Source organism: Epinephelus fuscoguttatus, linkage group LG12, assembly GCF_011397635.1.
Source record: "Epinephelus fuscoguttatus linkage group LG12, E.fuscoguttatus.final_Chr_v1".
Lineage (NCBI taxonomy): Eukaryota > Metazoa > Chordata > Actinopteri > Perciformes > Serranidae > Epinephelus > Epinephelus fuscoguttatus.
Genome location: NC_064763.1, coordinates 11,023,703 through 11,049,087, shown reverse-complemented (window position 1 = coordinate 11,049,087; position 25,385 = coordinate 11,023,703). Strand labels below are relative to the sequence as shown.

The following is a 25,385-nucleotide window of genomic DNA, read 5'->3' as shown; positions in this document are numbered from 1 at the left end:
TAAAAGAAATCTAAAGACATTTTTTATTCAGTGGCAGTTAAAGTTCCCCTTGAGGTTGTTTTCCATCTAAACACATCACCCAGAAAAGATTTCAGTCCATGTTTGTCTACAAAATAACTGTTATCATTTTGTTGTTTGCCTTGTAAAGGTGGTGGAGGGAAATCCTGCTCATCGCACTCAGCTGTGAGTGACTCATGTTGAGATAGTTCATGCATTGTGCTCCAGATGTGGGTTCAGCCCTAAATTATTTCGCTTTTGACAAATCACCCACCACACATTTAGATACAAGATGATTTTTAGAGGTTTTTTTCAGGTGTGTACTGCTTCACAGATGTTATTGTAAATAATCCATCTGCTCTGTAGGTACTGTTTTGCTTTGTCCCCAACAGTAGTTGCTGCACCTTTTTTTTTCCTTCAACTTTCAGAGTGCTTTTCTTCTTTGTGGGTTTTTTTTTTTCCATTGAGTGTCATTGAAGGCATGTGATTTGAATCACAGATAACTTGTACTTTTCTGATTTGTAAAAAAAAAAAAAAAAGACTGGCACCTTAAATGTAAGTGTGGGCAGTCGGATCAATGCTTTCTGTGTCAGATTTGCCAGGACATGAACAAAACCGACCTGGTGCACAGCCATTTCTGCAGTTTCAGTGCAGAAACAAACATTGAATATATTGTATAATAGAATGTAAAAAAAAAAAAAGTTTAGACTATATATAGTTGTTTATTTTATATGTCTAATAGATTACATATGTATGTTACATGATTTTAAAATTAAAGTAATTTTGTAACAGATAATGAAGTGTCTTATTAGAGGACGTGAGGCTTTTTTCGCGTTTCAAGTTGGTGTTGCACAGTCACTTGTATGGCTTGTTTTCTTTCTGTATTTACCATCAAAATAAGCTTTAAAAAATATCGTTAATATTGTTTTAAAAGAAAATAACAAAATAAGTTTACATTCTAAAATATCTTGATATTAATTATGTTATATTGAATTATTTATAAATCAACCTGGATATTGTGAAATATATGAAAATAAATATTTTTAAACATATGAATTGTTATTCTGAGCAAACTGTTTATGTAGAAAATTATTTCTGTGCAGGACTGTTCCTCGACTGTGTGTTCTCGGTGCAAAGACACATATTTTCACATCAGAGAGCCGGGCTAGTATTAATCTATGATAAAAGCTTTGACATCAGTACAAAATATTGTGCAACATGACACAAGTCATGTGTCACACAGCAGAGGGGAGCCCATGTGAACCAGTGTCACACCTCCCTGTGATCTGATTTGTAATTCATGTCAATCATCCAAAATACCATTCACCTCTCAAAATGACACATCTGCAGCGGCAACTTGCTGGTTAGAGGAGCTAGTATGTTGTCAGCTGACATTGTAGCAAGAAGCATCTGTCTGTACATACACAATAAATTCTAATGAATGAAATATGCAATGTCAGGTATTTCAGTATTTTTATCAATCACAGAGCATTTTCCTCTTGAAAAGCATTATTTAAACAATCTTGTGACATTTCCGTACATATATAACAGGTATATTTACAAGTATCAAATTGAGGTTTGGTCCAAAACTTTTGCTTTTTCTATCTAAAATAACTTTCTAACAACATGATTAATATATTCTGATAATAACTACAAGATGCTGTCAGAGTGCTGAGTACTTGTAAATGTACCTCCTAGTCGAGAGAAACCTCTGTGACTCTGTACACTTTGCTGATCAGGACCTCCACCTTGTCTCCACCCAGATGGCAAAGGTCCAAGATGCACACAACATGAGTATCCTCCAGCTCACCGGCAGTCGCCAGGACCTCCTCTGCAACACAAACATTGATTCTAATATCATCATGATATTTGTATCAGTGATAAAAAAAACTCCCAGGTCTGTTATAAAAACGTGTGTCATGGCGGAATAGTACGGGCTTCCCCTCCACCAGTGTCGTGGCTACCTGGCTCGGGAAGTGCTGATTCGCTGTGGCTGGCGGTGTCACTGAGCGGACAGAGGAAGCCTGATGAAAGGCAGGACAGCATGGTGTTGCCGTGGGGATCCTGAGGAAGACCTACAGCCCGAGGCTCATCTGAGCTCACAACAGGAAAATATGCAGCATCAACGGCGATCTGCTTGTTTATGCCTGTCGAAAAGATTTAAAAAAAAAAGAGTTGAAACTGATTTTGGTGGTTATCAGAACCGTTCTTAGCCAATCTGACAAGACAAAAGCATAAGTCATTTTTTTTGACATCTTTTGATGTTGGTTTTCAGCCCTAACTGTAGGCAGGCTCTAAAGGCAGACCGTAGAGGTAGTGCGTTCATTCAGAGGGTTACAAACAGAAGTGTTTTTAAGCCCCGTGTTCACCAAAGCATTTTTTTCCAATGAGAACGCCAGGCGCACCTCAGGAAACACCCAGCTGGGAGCACTTGAGACCACTTTGGAGGTGCGGCATCTTTTCAGCTGAGACACTTTGGTTGCGTCTGGTTGCTTTGATACGATATCCACAGAACTAAAAATGTCGGCACGAGGTAGAGTACTTGCTCTGGATGAAGGGGAGGCTGAAGAACGTAGGGAGAGAGGATGGACCTGCTGATCTATGTGGGTTTACATGAGGAAACCTAGACACAGTATCAAATTATTTCTCCTCTATTTTTGTTTCTGTACGTGTAGAACGTGACAGTTGGGTGGGAGGGTAAAAAGCCACAGTAACTAGTGCAGTGTTTTACCCAAAGTTGAACATGTTTCAACTCTCCACGCCCAGAAAAGAATAGACACTCAGCACCTCACCATACATCATACAGACTTTAGGAAATAAATGCTTTGGAGGACACGGCCCCTGAGCATGTTAAAGCTGCAGTTTGAAGACAACACCATATTTAACTACACAGCTTGGTGAAAATGAAATAGAGAATATAGAAAAAAATGTTTAATAAGGCTGCTCCTCCTAGTAACACAGTTCCATGAATTTTGGTATTTTCGAAATGTGACTCAGACCTCTGACTATGCAACTTGGTTTCCACTGACAGCAGGTCTCAACCTCACACTGACTCACTGATGACGTGAAGGTAATACAATAAAAACATACAGGTCAGTTAGCTGTCTACACCCATTCAGGACTAACTGAATGAGACAGCAATTTTTGTTCATTTGGGAGAGTTATTCATAAAAAAATAAAAAATAAAACCCAGGCCTCCATCCTCCAATAATTCAGACAGAATATTATGAAGGGAACAAGAGGGTGTTCACACTGCCCACACGTTGGCCAACAGAGGCTGAAATTAAATTAGCTTCTTGTGCATGACCGATCAGAGTCACTCTTACAATTCAACTTTACCTAATATTGTTACTTGGTAGTATCCCGGGCAAACCATAGGTGGGACGGTGTCAGCGCTTTGCCCCGGTGTCCACCGCGCTGGCTGAAGGTTACTCTGCTGCAGAAGGATGTTCTTTTCGTCAAACGTGAACCTCCGAGACACGCTGTCCTGGTACAGACCACCATGACACAGATGTTCAGAAACTTCTTGTCGTTGCTTCGGCCAACTGCTGCTTTCCCATGATGCGACATTAGAGTCTGGTGGAAACAAGCACATCGGTGTGACAGTGTATCAGAAGACGTACAGGACACTGCAGTGAGGCCGTAGCTCCAGTAACGCACCCTGATTTTCATTTAGGCGGCATTCTACATCCTGAGCCTCCTCAGATTCAGAGTGATTCTCCTCTTCTCCCTGCTCTTGTCCTTCCTCTGTGTCTTGATGTCTCCTGTAGGGAGCAGAGACAAATGAGCTCAGAATGGCTGAAGTGCGTTATTGATGAACCATCAGCTGAATCTTCAGTACCTTTTTGCCGACACGCTTTCATGACTCATGGACGACTGTGTGGCTTTTCTGAAAGACATGTTCATATTTTATATTTCATGAATGAATTAAAACTCCCCTAGATGATAAATGCGCCTACCAACCACAAAACTACAATCAATGAACAATCTCTTAGTCAGGAGTCAAATCATACCTTGTTTGAATTCTTCTTTTCCTTCCACTCACTGAGATCCTCTCAGCAGAGGCAGATGTTAAAGTGGAGGCCAAAGTCTGTTCAGCTGCTGATGAATGAATGTGCGTGTCTGGTGCAGCTTGTTCACACGCATCTGCCACCTGCTGAAAATCAGACGTATTCTACAGTTTGAATGGCCACACTTTTTGGAGAGATGCTTTGAAATAGTGTCTATTACCTCTTTCTCCTCTGTTCCTCCTGTGGTCTTTGGATGTTTCATGTACTGCACTGCCGTGATCTGTCCTTGAAATGCAAGTTTTTTATGCTCCCTATATTGCAGGGTCTCTAACTCCTTCTTCAAGTCAGCTGCAGCAACCAGAGGAGTTTGAGCTGAAGATGGAGAAGAAAGGTTTTTAAGGAATATAAGTCTACACACTTGACACCAAACTATTTTTACTGTGGGATGCAGGATTTTAGATGCATACTCTACTTTACATGCAAACTGTTGTCTATAAATTGTCTTACTATGTGAAAAAATAGCTTTTGAAAATTTAAATAAAATGTACAAACGATTAGCTCGCTGCACCAACACATTATACAGACAGAGCAGGTTACAGTAAAAATGATCTATCTGAACTGTACACCACGCTGCATCTAACTACAGGAAAATGCTGACCCAGATTTTATTTGATTCCTGCCTCCCACAAGAGATCAGAGTGAATCTCATTATGGTCCAGTGTTGAAGTGGAGTTCATCATTTCATGCCCTGAAATTATAGAAATTAAAGATGGTCTATTTTTGTAGGCTACTTAGCACATTCGGAGATAAAACTGAAGTACACAGAGAGGCCAAAACACTAAACGGCATGAGAACTACAAAAAATGTTTAAATACGTATCAAACAACTTTGGCCCTAATCTTTCCTATGCAAATGCTGTTTAAATAAATTACTTAGTGTTCATTTGGGGTCTTTTCAAAGACGACAACATATGGAAAAAACATTTCAACCTCGGGTAATTCTATATACACACATCTGATTTTCTTTACTCCCATCATACTTTGAAATTACGACTGGAAAGCAAATAATTTTTTCACAATGAAAAACGTAGTCTTCTCAAAGCTTCTATGCTAGTGATAGAGACAGAAAAAGAAGGTGCACGAGGAAAGCACCAGTGGTTGAAGCCATCTTTGTAAACTAGATTGATGACACTACGTAATGCCCATGTAATAAAAAAAAAATGTTCTGTGTTTTGAAATAGTCAATAAAAGTCAGTGGAGCTGTCCATTTCATTACTTTATATATACAACATTTTTAAAATTATTATTAGACCTTGAAGACTGGGTGCAGGATCCTTAATGTAGATCATAAAAAAGTAAAGAGAAGGACAGCACTGAAACTTAATTTTTTAAGTACTGTCACCCACACACTTTGGGGATGTTCTTTAGTGTGTATTCTGTCACTGTCACAAACAGTATACACAGGTAGAGTTTAGTTATAAGTGACTGCAACCAGCACAAGGAGTCAATCCCAGCAGGGGGAGCTACAACCTTTCATAGCACAGAATCTGACGGTGTAGAACACTACAACATGAAATACCCCGGAAACAACACATAAACAATCATTTCAAAAGAAACATGCAAATCAAATCTCCTCATTCAACCCACTGGGGATGAGGGTATCAGGGAAATGTATCCAATAAGCCTCCCTTTAGAGAAGGATTGTGTCCCTGTTACCACCTCTCCGTGGTATCTTCACTGTCGCAGTGCCAATGTAATGTAGGTCACTCAAGCTGTGGTCCTGTTACACTGCCTAGCCACAGATGATTTATCACTATGATCACATACAGAATTTTTATGCTAGCAAGTCCTGATTTTTTACAGTTTGTTTTGTTTTCCTAACATAATACACATTACAAGGACATTTTAACAGGTAAACCACAGCTTTAATGATACATGTGATTCTGCCCCTTACCTTGATGTCAACACAAACTTTGGATGAGTGAAATGATTACCCTCGATCATACAATAGCAGTGTACGCAATTATGACACAGAAAATTCCCACTGGGGATTTGAGACTGAAAATGACATGGCCTCTTAGGCAAATCTGACTTCCTCACTAATCATGTAAGTTGGAAGACAATAAAATATCTAAGCAGCGTATGAAATGACCTTACAATGTGAGGGTCACTTCAGAACATGTGCCAATCTGACTGTTAACTGTACAGTTAACTATAGGAGACTGAGTGGGTTAATATTCATGTAATATTCATGTAATAAATATACAAATGTCAATTAGTTTATAGAAGAAAAAGAAAAAATATCTGTTCACATAAACATCTGCTTATAGTGCTCAATGTGACCCTGACACACCTGATCACTGTAAGAGGTTTCCACTGTAAAACTATTCTCTGTTTCTCCCTCACCTGAGGCATCTGCCATCGACTGGGTGAATGTCTTTGGGGGACGAGGGTAGCAATAATGACCACCAACAGCAGTCTTCTGGAGGACAACGTTGTCCTTCAGGGTTTTGGTCCACTGGATGAAGCTCTTTACTCTGGGGTCACTCACATATGGCTGACCTTTGTGGTAGCCTGTTGTGGATGGAGATAAAATTGTGACCAATACTGACGCCACATAAGTCCATCATCAGTACTGTTACAGCTGTGCTAACCTGTGATGAACGTCTGTGTCTCGCAGCTGCTTGTAAGGTAGGGCAACGAGCCTTCCACTCGACAAACTCTCATCTGAGTGCACACCAGGTAGGTCACTGTGGAAGACATGATGAAGGAATGAAGTGAAAATGTTCACAAGTGTGGCAGCACAGCTATCACATAGGAGCCGAAACAGGTGACTTACTTGGGCATATACGACTGAAGACTTCCGGTTGGGAGGAGGAAAAAACCTCCAGGATGAAAGGAAGGTCGGTTGTTCCATCCACCGCGTGGATCCAGCGATACGTCCAGTATTTTTCTGGACCTAAAAGATGAACATGGTCGATTACCAATAACTAAATTAAAATATAAAAAGGAAATTGAGCAGCTTTCTTTCAGTTTAAAAAAAAAATCCAGTTTAAAAGCATGAACATTTTTTTTTTACCCTTGTTCCCTTTACTCTTGACTCTTTCAACACGACCGACAAATGTCACCAAACCAATGATGTCACACGCAGAATTGTTGGATAATTTTTCCAACTCTGACCTGTGAGAGACATAAAACTGTGATCAGTTAGTCTTATGTATTTGTACCAAATCAAAAAGGCATAGCGTGCACACCTCAAGTGCTAGATTAAGATAGGCAAATATTAAACTTTAAAATGATCAATGCCAATTCATTACCTAGTGGTGAACTGGTAGGAAACCTCAGGCAATCCCCACTGAGGCAGTACACTCTTTGGTGAGATCACAGTGATGACTGAAGTAGGTTTTCGAGGGTTCAGGCAGATTTCTTTAAAAAAAAAAAAACAAAAAAAAAAAAACATATGAAGATGTTTCATTTAAGCTACAGGTATACTGTGGTTCACCAGCCCTTTCAGAGAACCCAGAAATAAATGTGAACATACCTACAGAGTTAAAGGTCTTCATTTTGTGATGGTCTATTTGTGGGCGTGACCGGTTTGAATAACTCTGCTTCAAGGTGTAGTTCTGGATGTACAACACCGTGCCTACGGTAAGTCTCTGGTAAAACTCTGGACAAAGTTCGTTCCATAGCACAAGGGACATTGTCCCACTCTGGTCAGCGACTTCAAAGTAAGCCTGAAATATGACAAAACATGAGGTGAAAAACAAGCAAACTATACTCTGTCACAATATAACAGTAAAATTATGTGATGAGATTCACATCTTGTGACTGAGGCTCCAAATTCTTGGGAAGTTCAAACTCACCTGGTAGGGGTAATCAATCTTGAGCCCAAACTTCCCATAATACCGTAATCTGGATTTGTGTATTATCTTCACTAGGAGAGGGAGAGGTGTCCATGTCTTTCTAAAACATGACTCCAGACTACAAAGAAGAGTAATCTTTGACACTGTTGAAAAGAAGACATTGGGGACGACACATTGACAGAACATTTACAGACAACAGGTAATGATTCTGATCATCAGTCACTAAAGTCATTTATCAAGCAATAAAGCCCGACAATCTCTAGTTTCAGCCCCACAAATTTGAGGATTTGCTGCCTTCCTGTATTTTACATTATGAATGCATTAGTTTTGGGATTTTGACTGTCGGTCACACAAAACAAGCACTTTGAAGACATCAACTTGTGCTCTGAGAAACTGTGATGGGCATGTTCCAAAGCCTTGTTAAGGTTTGTTGTTTAAGTGGTGATCAGCAAGTTGATAATGAAAAAAAAAAGTTAATTAATCATGAATTATTTCCAGATTACTATATTTACTTATTTGTCTTGTGCATAAACATATTATGATTGCTTAGATTGTCATCCTAACCATACTGTTAGAATATTTCAGGTGTAACAGATTTTGATATTTGCCTTTATTGGTTTTGTCCAGCCCTACAGTTCAAGAGCCAAGTAACAAAGTCCACCTCAGTGGTTTAAGTGTAAGCCATGTTAATAGATCAGTGTGTGACAGAGGGATCATCAGAGCAACATCATCTCACCGTCCAGCACTGCGTCAGAGGAGGAAGACCCTGAGGTCCAGATGTCTCCCTCTGGGTCGTCGTTGTTCCACAGAGCCAGGTAATGTTTGCGGCTCACCTGAAGGGGAACATCACTCTGCAGCACCACACTCCTCTCCATGCCATGCTTGACCAGCATGGGCAGTGAACTGACGTCCTTTATACGGGGCAGGACAGCAGAGCTCTGTGCACCGCAGCGGAGCTTTTCAATGCAGATGTAACCGTGTCCCAGTCTCCTCTCGTTGTAAACGAAAGAGCACTGTGTGATGCTGATGTCAGTCCCAGTCCTCAGGATGTTTGAGTGCACCAGGTGATTCAAAGCGGGGTGAACAAAACATTTGGCTCTCCAGACTCCGTCAGTGACGGTCACATCGTAGCTGTAGCTGTCGACCTGCTGCCCCTCGGTTTGCTCAGATAAGTAGCGCTGAAGTGCGATGACAGCGACCACCTCCTCGGTGTTTACTTTCAGACACTGTGTGGAGGATAGCCGCTCCAGCGTCCTCTGGAGGAAAGACGCTTGAGAAAAACCAGTGACCATCGAAGAGGAAGACGAGTTATCCTCCATTATGACCAGGAAAGTTAACTAGTTATCTGTCAGATAGCCAGCATGTTGCTGCTGCTGTCAACAAATTATCTCATGTTAGCTTGTTGGCTAACGTTAACTAACTTCCTCCTGCCACTGTAGCAGCAATGTCCGACACGCCAGAGAAAGTAGTAATATCTGAATGAATATACGAGTCAGCTTGTTTACCATATAAGACTTAATATTTCTCGGTGTTGGATAATTCGCCAACAAAGTTAACGTTACAATTACTGAACGTTACAAACAGCGCGCGGAGGGTGCCGTTTGATTGCGTCACTACTAGTTGCCGTGAGCAGTGGCGGCCTCAGCTGTGTGAGGGGTAGGGGCGGTAAAAATAAAAAAGGGCACCAGCTGCATGCAGTTGGGCAACAAATTGCACCATAGAGTAGAAATAAGACAACATAAGAAAATATATATGCAAGTTGATCGTGGTGAGTCTCCATTATTGAGGTAGGTGTGAATATTGTGTCCGGCAACACCCAAAAACACTGCTGGACGACCAACGATAAAAGAGACTCTGCAAAAACAGTCTGTGTAGGCACCTACCCAGATCCCAGGAATGCCTCTCAGCCTTGCAGCAGATTTTCCTCACTGGCCATAATGCAATACCGCGGTATTGCATTGGGAAAAAAATCCCCTGTGGCCCAAAAAGCATTTTCTCCACAGCCCACCTACCAACTGTTGACAGGACACCTCGCACTGCAAACAAGGTCAATAATGAATCTTTCTGTTCTGAATTTTTGAGCCATGGTGGTTTTATATTTGTAAAACTTTCTTCAAGCAAAGAAAAGCGATTTAAAAATCTGGGACATCATCACAATGTTAGGTCTATTGCTGTGTCTCAAATCGCGTACTTCTGTTAGTACACTTCCATGTAGTGTACTATGTGCACTATGTACTCATTGGCGTAGTGCGCAAATTTCGACAGGGTAGTGTTGTCTCTAACCAAATAAGGCCGTTGTACACTTAACGGAAATGACGGCCGCAGCTGTTAGCTTGTTAGCAAACTTGCATTAGCAATAACAGTATAGTGGTGCAAAAAAACACATGTATAACTTACATTTGTACAATGCAGCGACGTTCACGGTCACACAGTCCTCATTTCCACTTTGAAAAGTGGTCCCTCCCCTTCCGCTACATAGCCAAGATGGTGACCATTGAGGGTAAGAAGTGTCCATAGTTCCACACTCAACTTCTTGACCGTTTTGAGTGCACCATCCAGGTACTCATAGTGCACTGCATTTTTCCATACTTCTCAGTGTGAACACACTTATGCACTCTAAGTATTAAGTACAGGATTATGCGATTTGAGACACAGCATATGAGTCGCACAGGAATTTGTGGGCAGGGCCAGTGGGAGAAACACTACAGTGCATATTTAGTTGGCTGAATACCTAGTAAATTTTGGGGGCGTGTGTGCATCTTGGCATCGGCTATCTAGTTATTATTAAAATCTATGCAGCAACCTCAAAAAACACTAAAGATATTAATCAAGAATCAGCATATTGGGCTGCATATTGAAATATATTGTTTCATAACAAAATAAATGGTAAAGTGATTCCAGTATGCTTCCATTTTTAAAGTTTGAAGCATCTTTTAATGATTATTGGGATAATAACAGGGATCACATTTGACAGTATAAGTGTGGCATTAAATTACACGAGGATACCAATGGGGGCAGTTGCCATGGCAAACAGAGAAAGAACAAATTCTGTTTTACAGATTTTAATTCAGTTAATTTGAATGACTTTATACAGTTTGATATTGCTTCCGTCTGACGATATTGACTAGTGATTCACATAGTATCCAGTCATCTGTGTGGTTGAATTCTGAATACTATGAAGTAACTAAATGGATATATGAATGCAATTATGTGTGGCAGTCAGTGGTGAAAGAGCCATTCAGTTCTTTCACTTAAGTTAAAGCAAATACTGCACTACAAATAAAAGTACTGCGTTCAAAACCATGAAAACCTACTTGCTCATAAAACGATTTCTGATTTTTCTAATCTCTCTGAGAATGAATTCTTTGGCAACTTGGGAGCAGCAAATTCAGACTGTATCAACAACAGTCAGATTATAAAGATCATATGATATACTGATATATAACAGGAGCTCTAAGAGTAAAGTCTTGGCAGTTGAAGGCAGCCCATACTGGCCAAAACCCTAACAGCTAACGGTTGAGGAGGGGCCACAGTCTTTGGCTTTGCTTTGAGGAAAAAAAAGTTGTATAGTTGGAAAAATCATCTGTATTAACATAAAAGGCCAACAAGCATCAATGTGATTATGTGTACAGTGCAATAATATATATTTACTGAGTTTCTATCGAAGCCTGAATTGTTGGTTTTCTTTTTTTACATGTATCAGCTTTGAAGTTGTGAGAAGGCACTTTTTACAGTGCTACTGGCTTGCTATTTTCTCACTACTTCCATCATTCATGCTAAGCTAAGCTAAATTTGTCTGGAAGCTAACTCTGCTGAGAGTTGACATGGCTATTAATCTTCTCATCCAGTGCCTCTGTGAGTGTACCGAATGCTCAGGTAATATTCATATTTCTGCAGCTATAGTCACAGATCAGTGTGTGGACTAAAGAAACTTTTGAAAAAAAGTTTTTGAAATAAGAGCCAAACTTTATTGAAAAGCAAAACATCAGTACAAAAAAGAATCTTATATTTGGTTTTGTTATTCATTTGTGGTTATCAATACATAATCCACTGAGCCCTCTGACATCAATCTCTAACCCTGACCAAACATACCTTAAAGCTGCCTTTAAATCCTTCACTTGCCCAAACAAAGAGCAGATACTCTACAGCTTGCCCCAGTCTCATATCTACATTGTATCTGCTCAGGATAAACTGCAGTGACAACTGGCTTGATAGGCAACTTCATGTGACGGTCAACCACCCTCACCTTCTATCTGGTATCACCTTCTATTCGGACCAAATGCAATGATTGGCTGGAGTTTTCTTAGAACCATATGAGAATGGTGTAATTATGAGTTTTTATCTCTGGTGGAATTCACTTACATTTTAGTGTGCCATCAGCTTATAGGATGGATAGCATTTTAACCTAAACAAAGAAAAGTGTAAAATTTCCAGGAAGGTAAGTGTAGCTTTAACTGACTTACGACTGTATCCAACTCAGAATTACATCATTTAAATCAGATTTGGCTTTTCAACATGATGTGTGTGTGTGTGTGTGTGTGTGTGTGTGCAATATTTTTTTGCTGACACTAGATATCAAACAAAAGCCAGAGACTGTATCGTATTAAGATGCTGTGAGCTGTAAATTTACCAGTTCTAAGCAGAAGGCAGAAGATAACATTATCTCCTGACCAGGCAAAGGCTCTTTTCCTCAGGGCAGCTGCCTCCACCTCACTCAGACTCACCCTGGGTGTGGGTCCACAGCTGTCTGTATCGGAGGCAGATTTGTGAATCCTAGGATGGTGAAGGAATGACCCTTGCCTTAGGCAAGAGGAGTGGGATTGGTTAAGGTTAGGGTAAGAATGTCAGGGTAAGCCAGTCAGAGGCAGAGTAAGGCGGGTCATTGCTTCTCTATGGTAGGATTCGCAAATGCGTGTACCGTAGAGCAGTGTAAAAGCAAGGAGCGCTCACTCTGCCGCCACATCTGGGGACCAAAACATTCCCTGAGGAACACTGCAAACAAACTGACCAAAAAAACAAACAACAAAAAAAAGAGAAAAACTACTGCTCCACTTGAAGAATCTCAGTCGATTGAGGAGTCTCTGACTAATAGTTTGATTCTCTGACTTTAAGGGGGCAGCCAACATAAATCTTACCAGAAAAGCTGATTAGACCCATTCATGTTAATGTCATATTTCGATGTTGCTCGAATGCCCAGAACACCGTAATGTAAATAGCCACAATAGCCTTTCAACCCTGGGTGCAAAAAGGTTGTTGGCTATGGACACCTGGGTGCTTAATGCATCTGCCAAAAAAACTTACACTAACATATCAAGCACATAAATCATGACTAATACTTCACTTATGTTATGTAATGTTATTTAACATGGCACATGTCAAAGAGTTTACTTTCTTCATCCCATATGAGGCAACTCAGTGAGTGTGTTTGTCAATCAGTTGTCTGGATTCAGTTTCTCAGAGACCTCAGGGCCATTGTCAGGAGCTGTAAGGTCAGAAACAAACAGTTTGTGTGAAACTGCATAGAGTCCACTCACAGTCCTAAAAAGTTCATCTGCACAATATTTGAACCACTTATCAATCTACAGTGTTATGTCTGTAAAATTTACTTACAAGATGGAGGGCCTTTGGCTGAAATCAAAACAGACCATCATCAAAATTTCAGTCACTGTTGTAGATGCCATCTTTCATCATCTCATCCCTAGTTAATATGATCCCCGCTTCTACTCACTCAGACAGAAAAATCAAGTCATTCTACCCCTCTGTTTAGTCCTTACTACTTTTCCTATCCCTTCTCTCCTACATCATAGTGATATATTATCATGACTCACAGGCTCTGAGCCTTACAGTGCTTACTGTAGGTTGCTTCAAATTGTGGGGTGCAGGGAACTGGTGCTCATTTCAATTGAATATAATCTGAATAAAAACATCAATTCAAAGACTACAATCAAAGCATTAAAAAAGTCAATTGAGCAGATGATCATTTCATTTTCTGTCTCACCTTTCTTCTTTTTGTAAGCCATGAATCCAAAGGCAGCGACAAGGAAGAGAGCAAGAGCAACCATTGCAGCAACGATGGGGACGGTCATGTTACTGGGCCTCTCTGTGGACCAAAAAAATATTTTACATATTTTAGGCCGATACAGATAAAGCAGGTTAGAACAGAGGTACGTCCAGTGTTTTATCTGCTGTGAACTACGTGCCAGCAACCTATGTTGGCTTAGTTAAAGGATTTAATTGGTTTATTCCAGCTGGAGGACAAAAGCTAAAGCAAACCACAGACATGCAGTCCCCATCAGCACCCTCTGGTCTCATTCTTACCCCTGTTGGTCCTGATCACTGCTTCATCCAGTCTGGTAACAATGTTGTCCTTTACACCAGAGAGATGAAACACACAGTCGTACCTTCACCAGTCTTCACGTGTGACTGATGTAAGGTCCAGGTCAACACTCATCTGGAAGGTGCCATCATGGTTGGGGAGAATCTCTCCAGGTTCCACATCTTCATGAATCTCCTCTCCATCTTTCCTCCAGAACATCATGGCTCTGTCAGGGAAGAAACCTGTAGCGTGGCAGCTGACTGGAGAGGAGGGCGTCTTCTGGAGGAGAAACACTGAGGGCTCTGAGGAGACAGAGAGACAATGGAGGGAGAGGGAGCGAGAGATGAAGAGGGGATAGAGAAAGATGAGAAAGGGAAAATACAGCTGAGGCTGATGTGAATGTCATTAGTTTTGCAGGTATTTGATCATAAACCAAAATACTGAATAAACAGCTATTTGAACACAATGATGGTCTTATCTTTCTCTCTGTCCCTCCTCTCCAGCCACATTCCCCATTACAAGGTTCCTTAATTGCACTTTTCAATTCATCCACCACATGGCCTCAGACTGTCCCTCCTTTTTACAATTTCCTTATCAGCGATTAATCAGCCCTTTGGCATTCACTCCCTGGCAGGTTGGCAAAGCTTTTTTACCTTTGCTTTATTTCACCTTTTGCGTTATCTATGATGTGAAACCTGAATCTGGAACTTGTAAACGTCCTGCCTGTCTGACCTTCTGCCTGACTTTGTATTTCTTGCCTGTACCTTTGGAGTTATTTGCCTGTTTTGACTACCTTCCTTGTTCTGACCCTTGTCTGCCTGATGATTCCTGTCCCTGTCAGTAAACTTAAATATAAATTGTCACACAATCATTGAACTGTCCCTGTATGACTCAACTGTGTGCATCAAAATTGTCCACCAACCTTTTCTTTCAGGGGAATATGCCACATGCACATACACCCATCTTATGAGCTATAAGAACATATGACAGTGCTGCATAACAACCCACTGGCTACACAACCTCATCATTGTCTGTATATAGACAGAGAAGGGAACTACACTACCACTAAAGAAACTCAGGACAATCAGTGACAGAATCTGAGAAGGTCATGTCAGTGGAGTAATAAAACAATACCGACTGTAAGAACATCTTTGTGTTCATGAAATTACATCAGGTCATGTGACTCTACCTGTTCTCAGCAGAGAGCTGTTGCTGTAGGCCACATACTTCTTCAGCCACTCAGGGAAAATCTGTGTGAGTTGGTATTCATTGCCTTGAATCATAGTTTTGTCAGCGTCCCATCTCATTTTGATGTGGTAAGCCTGTGGTTTTGGAGCGACCCATGTCAGTGTCTTCAGGTCCAATGACATTAAGTCTTCTCCATCATAACCAAACTGATTAAAACCAGTAACCTCTCCAGTCTCGTCATCCCAATCACAACCAGTATTCGTCTAGAGAATGTGGACACCTGAGAGACCGAGACAGAGTCTGCAGTTAGCAATGATGCACTGATGATGCATAGCTCCAGTGGAAAGATGATCTCAGAAATACTCTGCACTGTGTGATGCACAGCTATTCTCCCAGTCTTGTGGTGTGCTCATGATTCAAGTGCGGATAATCAGCACTTTTTCTTTATATGAGTGATGAAAACTAAATTCCATTCAACAACAGCTGTAGTAATGTTCTCTAAATAACTGACAATGACAGTAAACCAAGTGGTTATGTCTTCTTGCAATCTGGTTACATTAAACTGTTTTATGTACAAAGTCACAGGGTTTAAGTTAAAATGCCGACCATGACCTATAATATCCCTGGTTGGAGTCCAGCTGGGAACCTTATCGCTCTCCCTTATTGTCTGTCATCTCTTAATCACGGCTATCTCAACCTTCACCCTTGTGCAGGTTGGTATGACCAGCATGAAATAACTCCAAATAATTAATCTGATATATATTCCAAATTAAATATCCAAATTGTACATAATTAGTCCTGTTTGACTGTTAACCTCCTGTGACCCTGCATCCTCATATGAGGACATTACATTTGGAGTTTGCTGCACCATATAATTCATTTTTGCTTAATGTAGACCTTTTTATGCCATCTGTTAGTAGCAAGAGCTCAATTCACTAATCTATGTAAAAACAAGATGGCAGCCATCTCTGCCAAGTCACAGCCTACAGTCGATCTACACATAATTGGAAAAAGCACAAAAACTGATCAGATTTTTAGGTTGAAACTTTTTTTTGCTTTTATAACAATTGTAGTTTGAAATGGCATAAACATTGTATGAATTTTAGCAACAGTAAAAAGTTAAAATGCTGTTAACTAGCAAGTACTTTTTAAAGGACATTGGATCTTTATTATTGTATTAATTACAACTTCGCTTTTGCACAGCCATGTTCAGGCACTGGAAACAACAGTTCTAAGCAGTTTAAGACTTGATCAGTGTCCTCTAGCCTTAAGAGTGACAAAACATTGAACAAATGTTGCAGTGTTTGTAATTTTGTTTTTGCATTACAATATTCAGGCATTGAAACATAGGCTACTGCTTTATACTTTAATTGTGACTATTTAAAAAAAGACCCCATAGAAGGACATCTTTTTTTTCCAAAACTACTTACTGCTCAGAGACAATGCTTTGTTTTAAAGAAAAATCTAATTGGGTCCTGCTGATCCAAAATAGCTAGAAGAAATAAAAGAATGCATACTAAGGAAAAGCTTGTGTATCAGGAGGTTAAGTATTCTGCAGCAATACCAAAGGTTAGATGAAAAGTGGGGAGTGAGGATTCTTGAACTAACACCTGTACAGATGAACATGGGGTATTGATAGTTTCTTGAGGCTCTCTGGAGTGTCAGGATACAATAGGGCCAGGCAATATCGGAAAAAATTAAACATCACAATATTTTGACCAAATACCTTGATATAAATATTGTGACGAGACTGTAGGGGTTGACAGCTGTTGCTTTCAGAAAATATATACACCACTAACAATATAACAACTAATTGGGTAAAGACAAATAATAGAATGTTAGAAGAGTGTGTTAAGTTCAGAAAGTTACATCACTTTATTGTAATTCAGCCTTTAAAACCAGGAGAAGACAACACATCCAAAATCGAAGACGATATCTACTTACATATCATGACATCAATATAATTTCCAAACAGTCCTAACCAGTGAAAAACAAAATAGCAAATACTTTACCTCCACTTTGGTTGAAGCGCTGTTTCAAATTGTAAATCGTGGTTCTGAAGAAGTTTGGCTGATTCTCTAAACACTGTCGCGTGTACCACTCCAAGTGCCAAGGATTGTCTTCAATGAATTTTCTCATCCAGTCCTGTTTTGGTTCCACTTTCTTGTTGATGCTGTTGCAGTTACCCACCACAATGCCATCAACCACTGCAATACCGACAAACATGAAGTCTTGCTCTCTAGAAGATGTAGTAACGGCATACCTCAGGGTGTGTTTCACTGCAGGAAAAATAAGGTTTATACACACATTATAAATATACGCACATTGTCAACACGCACATCATATGTTAGTAGGATTCAGTTAAAACATACAATCTTATGGAGTTGAGGTGAAAAAAAAAACCCTTGTGTCGTTGAGCTACGCAGGAGCAAAATGCAGAGCAAGTGGAAAGTTAAACATTTCAAATATGATCTTACCTGCTGATGAAAAGTGACAGAAAAAAAGCATCAAAAATAACTTTTTCATCTTGTCTTAATAGAGCTGGTTCAGCTGCTTGGTCTTCCGTCCAGTGTTGTTTACTCTGTTACTTATCTGCGTCAACTGAATTCTAGACTGTACCAAAGTTAGAGGGGATTCCCAGAGAGCAAAGCGTGAAAGAGAAAGTGTGGGATCACATGCTCACACCAGCGAGGGACTGAAAAAACTCAGAGGGTCAAGTGAAGTGCCTTTAAATCCTGGAGCTTTCTAAATATTCTATCAGTCAAGCATGAAATTTGGCAAAATTAGAGATGCATTGCACATACCTGTGACTGTATTATGACTGAGATGTTAAATCAATAAAATGGTTTTCATATATTCAATGAACATTTGGATGATGATGAGTATTGGTAAGAATCAGCCTGTCAGGGCATGGTGTCACTTTTTACACAGTGATCCTCGTGATTGACAAATGAAAGGCTCCTCTGGAATAATAAGGCTGTCCTTCTGTCAGATATTATGTAATCACCTCAGTTCATACAATGTTCACACTGCTGGCTGCCCATACACTTTAGGATTCATTTTAAAATTCTTTTATTTGCTTTTAAATCCCTCAATGGTCTTGCCCCGCCCTACCTCTCTGAGCTGCTGCATTCACCTACCCGCTCACCCAGGTCAGCTGATCAGCTGCTCCTGACTGTGCCAAAAACTAAGTGCAAGCTCAGAGGGGACCGTGCTTTCGCTGTGGCAGCTCCTAAAACGTGGAACAATCTGCCTCTGCACATTAGACAGGCGTCTTCTCTGTCTATTTTTAAATCTCTTCTTAAAACCCATCTCTTCTCCCTGGCCTTTGACACCCTGTAAGATGTTGATTTTATTTTGTGTTATTGTTTGTTTTATTTTATTTTGTTTGTTTTTATTGTATAGCTGCTTTTTTTTTTTTTTTTTTTTTTTACAAATGTTTTATGTCTCTTAATTTATGTTACTTGTATTTTATGCCTTGTGCGAACTGTTTTGTCTTTTATTTATTCTTCTGTACAGCACTTTGGTACTCTGTAGTTGTTTTAAAGTGCTTTACAAATAAAGTTGGATTGGATTGCTAATGCCTTAAAGTATGCTAAAAGGCTGTAGATACACAAATAAGTTTAAACATTATTGCCCTTACAAATGTAACCAAAACAAATCTGTCTTCAGACTGAACTGATTCATTAATACCCATTGAGTGCACAGTTGCCCACGTACAGTTTCACATGGTGTGTGTTTGGAACACAGGTCATAGGAAATTGCAGATTAAAGAGTCAACTGAACCCATTAAGAAGAGCAATGTATTCAGACATTTTGTGAATTTGATAGCATGATTGCTTTATTGAAAGTACAGTAGTACCATTGCCAATAGTGGGATAGTTAGTGGGCTAAAACTGTAAAAAAAAAACAAAAAAAAAAAACACAACTAACATTTTTGTTTTCTTTCTGTCATTCTCTTTTACGTCGTACCCCCAGGCACATAATAAGGCTCATGTGATGTGTGAGTATTTTATACAGTTTATGGTGCCAGCAGAGGGTGACAAGATGACTTTCTCTTTTCACTGCAAAAGAATCAAGGCGGGCTCCAAGAGCTCAAACAGGACCTCTGCTGTCCAAATGAAGTTATTACAAACCGTCCTCAGTCAGAAAGAGAGTCCTTTTTCCTGTACTGTATGGTCCAAAATATGTCTAGATAATTGGGACTGGAGCTGTTTCTCTTGGTTTGGGCCAGCCTCCCTTTGTTCCAAGTAAAGGACACCTTAATGCTAGCCACACTGGTATTTTAACATTGCACTAGTCTCCCAACAGTTCACTGTTTGGTGGTGGTGGCACAATCTTATTTTTCACTCCATTACTCAAATCATTAAAGTGTCAGTGGGCAGACATTTATTCTTGTGATCTGTCACCAAGACCTGCTGATGTTGCTATCAGTGTTTAAATTACATTTAGAACCCACTGGGTATTTCACCGCATAAGGCAGTTTGCAGAGTGAGGTTCAGTGGGTACTGAAAAAGCCTTTAGTGCCAAGCAAACTGATAAATATAGTCGTTTAGATATGGTGCTATAGGGATGCTGCTGATAATGCAGTGTGCTGTAATTATCTCCCCTACAGTTTAGATACTGTAACGCTCTGTCTGCTCCTTGGTTTCTGAGATACCAAATGTAAATCTCTGAATTTACCTGGCATCTAAAAGTTTAAAAAATATACACCATTACAGCAGGAAAAAAAAGGTTTTCCAAATGGATGATAAAGAGGGTGAAACTGAGAAGACACACATAAATGTTGATAAAGAGAAATACTGTCATCAGTTCATTGAAATAATACTTTTAAAATGTAAATAAAAGGCAAAAGAAAAATAAAACATACACCTTTTAAAGGTCCAGTGTGTAGGATTTAAGAGGATACACTGGTAGAAACTGAGTATAATATTCATAACTATGTTTTCATTAGTTTATAACTTGTGTTGTTGTTACTTTACAGTGAGCTGTTTATATGTACATATGCGGAGGGTCCTCTTCAAAGAAATCCACCATATTATTTCTACAGTAGCCCAGAATGGACAAACCATATGGCTGTATGTGTGCAGTTTGCGATGGTCACCATAGTTCCAGTGTAACTGTAAGGCTAATGACTTTGACACAGAAGATCTGTGGTTCCATTCCCAGTCAGGGCGGCATAACACATATCCTTAATACTGCTAGCCAACCTCAGGATGAGTGGAACCACAAACGCAAGAGTCATACTGGCTCGGATGTTGCCTGGGTCAACAAGGTCCATGTCAGGTGTTGGGGAACCTGATGAGAAATGGACTAATGGAACAAGACAGAGATGGACTAGAGCAGAGAATATGGAACTATTGAATACTACTATACTAGTAATCCCTGTGAGAGGGGCTACACGCAGAGGATGTGGGATACATGGAAGCTTTGAAACCCAACATCTAGCCTGACAAAGAAACAACAACTAGTCCAGTGTTCCAACATCCACAAATGGCAACTGCTATTGCAGCTAGAGATTGATGAAGTACAACAAACATGCTATGGCAAGGGGGAGCCAGGACAAAAGGTCAAATCCGAGGTTGGGTACCAAGCCCCAACAAGTCCTTACAACACAGATTCCCTTTACGAAAACTTTTGAGAAAAGTTTTTGAACAAAGAGCCAAACTTTATTGAAAAGCAAAACATCAGTACAAAAAAGAATAATATATCTCATTTTGTTATTCATTTGTGATTATCAGTACACAATAAATTGCACCAAAACTTGGGTGAGCATTCCTATAAGCCCAATATTCATGTTAACTAATGTTTTGACCTGTCATTAGGCCCTGCAGTGTGTATTAGCTGCGCCCTCATAAATCCACTGTGCCCTCTGACATCTTTGTCTAACCCTGACCAAACATACCTTACAGCTGCCTTTAAATCACTCACTTGCCCAAGCAAAGAGCAGATACTCTACAGCTTGCCCCAGTCTCATATCTACATTGTAAAACAAACAAACAAACAAACAAACAAACAAGCAAGTCTCCGACTAATAGTTTGATTCTCTGACTTTAAGGGGGCAGCCAACATAAATCTTACCTGAAAAGCTGATTAGACCTATTCATGTTAATGTCATATTTCGATGTTGCTCGAATACCCAGAACACCGTAATGTAAATAGCCACAATAGCCTTTCAACCCTGGGTGCATAAAGGTTGTTGGCTATGGACACCTGGGTGCTTAATGCATCTGCCAAAAAAACTTGCACTTACATATCAACCACATAAATCATGACTAATACTTCACTTATGTTATGTAATGTTATTTAACATGGCACATGTCAAAGAGTTTACTTTCTTCATCCCATATGAGGAAACTCAGTGAGTGCGTTTGTCAATCAGTTGTCTGGATTCAGTTTCTCAGAGACCTCAAGGCAGTTGTCAGGAGCTGTAAGGTCAGAAACAAACAGTTTGTGTGAAACTGCATAGAGTCCACTCACAGTCCTAAAAAGTTCATCTGCACAATAATTTGAACCACTTATCAATCTACAGTGTTAAGTCTGTAAAGTAAGATTTACTTACGAGATGGAGGGCCTTTGGCTGAAATCAAAACAGACCATCATCAACATTTCAGTCACTGTTGTAGATGCCATCTTTCATCATCTCATCCCTAGTTAATATGATCCCCGCTTCTACTCACTCAGACAGTAAGTGAGCCTTGATACATATTTAAAAATGTTCTCTTATAAGTATGTGTATATTTGCTATTTATTCTATTGCCTACAGTCCAGAAAATCTAAAATATTGTTGTACTTTAAACTATTAATGTTTTCTTCAAAAAAACTTTTAAATAAACTTTGAAAATTGGCACTAATGCCCTTATTTGTATATTTCTATTTTTATCATTGGACACTATGTTTCTAAAAATGTTTTCGTATAATGCAAGTTAAGACACTGTGATGTGTCTGTTTAGTAATGACTGCTGTTGTTCTCTGACAGGTGATACTCATCAGTATTGTTGAGCCCTCCAGTCCTGCTATTGGTTAATTGCATCCATTTTGGATATGTACATACATACATACATACATACACAGTACAGGCCAAAAGTTTGGACACACCTTCTCATTCAATGCGTTTTCTTTATTTTCATGACTATTTACATTGTAGATTCTCACTGAAGGCATCAAAACTATGAATGAACACATGTGGAGTTGTGTACTTAACAAAAAAAGGTGAAATAACTGAAAACATGTTTTATATTCTAGTTTCTTCAAAATAGCCACCCTTTGCTCTGATTACTGCTTTGCACACTCTTGGCATTCTCTCCATGAGCTTCAAGAGGTAGTCACCTGAAATGGTTTTCCGACAGTCTTGAAGGAGTTCCCAGAGGTGTTTAGCACTTGTTGGCCCCTTTGCCTTCACTCTGCGGTCCAGCTCACCCCAAACCATCTCGATTGGGTTCAGGTCCGGTGACTGTGGAGGCCAGGTCATCTGCCGCAGCACTCCATCACTCTCCTTCTTGGTCAAATAGCCCTTACACAGCCTGGAGGTGTGTTTGGGGTCAATGGCCTGTGGAAAATAAATGATCGCCCAAGTAACGCAAACCGGATGGGATGGCATGTCGCTGCAGGATGCTGTGGTAGCCATGCTGGTTCAGTGTGCCTTCAATTTTGAATAAATCCCCAACAGTGTCACCAGCAAAACACCCCCACACCATCACACCTCCTCCTCCATGCTTCACAGTGGGAACCAGGCATGTGGAATCCATCCGTTCACCTTTTCTGCGTCTCACAAAGACACGGCGGTTGGAACCAAAGATCTCAAATTTGGACTCATCAGACCAAAGCACAGATTTCCACTGGTCTAATGTCCATTCCTTGTGTTTCTTGGCCCAAACAAATCTCTTCTGCTTGTTGCCTCTCCTTAGCAGTGGTTTCCTAGCAGCTATTTGACCATGAAGGCCTGATTCGCGCAGTCTCCTCTTAACAATTGTTCTAGTGATGGGTCTGCTGCTAGAACTCTGTGTGGCATTCATCTGGTCTCTGATCTGAGCTGCTGTTAACTTGCGATTTCTGAGGCTGGTGACTCGGATGAACTTATCCTCAGAAGCAGAGGTGACTCTTGGTCTTCCTTTCCTGGGTCGGTCCTCATGTGTGCCAGTTTCGTTGTATATATATATCTATATATGAAATGTTGTGATGCTGCCTGAAATGCCTGAGGAAGGTCACACCGACGCGACATTGCTTAAATAAAATTAAAAAGAGTGAGACAGTGTGCGGTAGCCTTTTTTGATTTATATATTTTCGGGTTGCAGCCTCCCTCCTACGCACCTGTTGTTTTTGGGTGTGCTGAGATTTCTCCATAGTTTTTGGTACTCACTCAGACAGAAAAATCAAGTCATTCTACCCCTCTGTTTAGTCCTTACTACTTTTCCTATCCCTTCTCTCCTACATCATAGTGATATATTATCATGACTCAGGCTCTGAGCCTTACAGTGCTTACTGTAGGTTGCTTCAAATTGTGGGGTGCAGGGAACTGGTGCTCATTTCAATTGAATATAATCTGAATAAAAACATCAATTCAAAGACTACAATCAAAGCATTAAAAAAGTCAATTGAGCAGATGATCATTTCATTTTCTGTCTCACCTTTCTTCTTTTTGTAAGCCATGAATCCAAAGGCAGCGACAAGGAAGAGAGCAAGAGCAACCACTGCAGCAACGATGGGGACGGTCATGTTACTGGGCCTCTCTGTGGACCAAAAAAATATTTTACATATTTTAGGCTGATACAGATAAAGCAGGTTAGAACAGAGGTACGTCCAGTGTTTTATCTGCTGTGAACTACGTGCCAGCAACCTATGTTGGCTTAGTTAAAGGATTTAATTGGTTTATTCCAGCTGGAGGACAAAAGCTAAAGCAAACCACAGACACGCAGTCCCTATCAGCACCCTCTGGTCTCATTCTTACCCCTGTTGGTCCTGATCACTGCTTCATCCAGTCTGGTAATGATGTCGTCCTTTACACCAGAGAGATGAAACACACAGTCGTACCTCCACCAGTCTTCACGTGTGACTGATGAAAGGTCCAGGTCAACACTCATCTGGAAGGTGCCATCATGGTTGGGGAGAATCTCTCCAGGTTCCACATCTTCATGAATCTCCTCTCCATCTTTCCTCCAGAACATCATGGCTCTGTCAGGGAAGAAACCTGTAGCGTGGCAGCTGACTGGAGAGGAGGGCGTCTTCTGGAGGAGAAACACTGAGGGCTCTGAGGAGACAGAGAGACAATGGAGGGAGAGGAGGCGAGAGATGGAGAGGGGATAGAGAAAGATGAGAAAGAAAAATACAGTTGAGGTTGATGTGAATGTCATTAAATCATCATAAACCAAAATACTGAATAAATAGCTATTTGAACACAATGATGGTCTTATCTTTCTCTCTGTCCTTCCTCTCCAGCCACATTCCCCATTACAAGGTTCCTTCATTGCATTTTTCATTCATCCACCACATGGCCTCAGACTGTCCCTCCTTTTTACAATTTCCTTATCAGCCCTTAATCAGCCCTTTGGCATTCACTCCCTGGCAGGTTGGCAACATTGGCATGTACTTTTTTTTACCTTTGCTTTCTAGTCCCTGAATTCTGTAACCTGTTATCTATGATGTGAAACCTGAATCTGGAACTTGTAAACGTCCTGCCTGTCTGACCCTCTGCCTGACTTTGTATTTCTTGCCTGTACCTTTGGAGTTATTTGCCTGTTTCGACTACCTTCCTTGTTCTGACCCTTGTCTGCCTGATGATTCCTGTCCCTGTCAGTAAACTTAAATATAAATTATCATAAAATCACTGAACTGTCCCTGTATGACTCAACTGTGTGCATCAAAATTATCCACCAACTTTTCTTTCAGGGGAATGTGACACATGCCCATACACCCATCTTATGAGCTATAAGAACATATGACAGTGCTACATAAGAACCCATTGGCTACACAACCTCATCATTGTCTGTATATAGACAGAGAAGGGAACTACATT

The 25,385-nt window shown here is 40.3% G+C and overlaps 3 protein-coding genes across 18 annotated transcripts in view; all 3 read right to left on the bottom strand.

Moving 5' to 3' along the window:
* Positions 1-515: 515 nt before the first annotated feature.
* radx (RPA1 related single stranded DNA binding protein) lies at positions 516-9,498 on the bottom strand. 2 transcript variants are annotated; one of them, XM_049591686.1, is made up of 15 exons: positions 8,606-9,498; positions 7,870-8,012; positions 7,548-7,740; positions 7,324-7,432; positions 7,086-7,186; positions 6,846-6,965; positions 6,661-6,756; positions 6,413-6,580; positions 4,228-4,379; positions 4,011-4,150; positions 3,839-3,886; positions 3,658-3,761; positions 3,337-3,573; positions 1,962-2,144; positions 516-1,828 (listed from the first exon to the last, which is right to left on the bottom strand). In XM_049591686.1, exons 1-15 carry the CDS (start codon positions 9,186-9,188, stop codon positions 1,692-1,694), a joined length of 2,514 nt encoding a protein of 837 aa, XP_049447643.1. In that variant the 5' UTR covers positions 9,189-9,498; the 3' UTR covers positions 516-1,691. The 2 variants fall into 2 exon arrangements, with proteins under 2 accessions (XP_049447643.1, XP_049447642.1); XM_049591685.1 differs by having other exon boundaries at positions 4,011-4,153; positions 8,606-9,497.
* A 2,890-nt stretch (positions 9,499-12,388) lies between these two features.
* The window catches only part of LOC125898897 (major histocompatibility complex class I-related gene protein-like), a 43,324-nt gene continuing 30,327 nt past the window's right edge, over positions 12,389-25,385 (bottom strand). For 2 of the 15 annotated variants that reach the window (XM_049592933.1, XM_049592930.1), the window contains exons 4-8: positions 24,404-24,620; positions 14,188-14,270; positions 13,868-13,969; positions 13,480-13,497; positions 12,389-13,351 (exon numbers count right to left, since the gene is read on the bottom strand). In XM_049592933.1, coding sequence (XP_049448890.1) covers positions 13,302-13,351; positions 13,480-13,497; positions 13,868-13,969; positions 14,188-14,270; positions 24,404-24,620 — 470 coding nt within the window. In that variant the 3' untranslated portion in view covers positions 12,389-13,301. Of the gene's footprint in view, positions 13,352-13,479; positions 13,498-13,867; positions 13,970-14,187; positions 14,271-21,020; positions 21,802-21,935; positions 21,954-24,000; positions 24,103-24,320; positions 24,621-25,385 lie in introns of those variants that run through there. The other 13 variants (XR_007450664.1, XM_049592935.1, XM_049592928.1 and 10 more) reach the window with 13 other exon arrangements.
* The window catches only part of LOC125898899 (major histocompatibility complex class I-related gene protein-like), a 45,869-nt gene continuing 41,504 nt past the window's right edge, over positions 21,021-25,385 (bottom strand). The window contains exon 8 of the transcript XR_007450665.1: positions 21,021-21,586. The gene's annotated coding sequence lies outside the window, so the exon portion shown is untranslated. The remainder of the gene's footprint in view (positions 21,587-25,385) is intronic.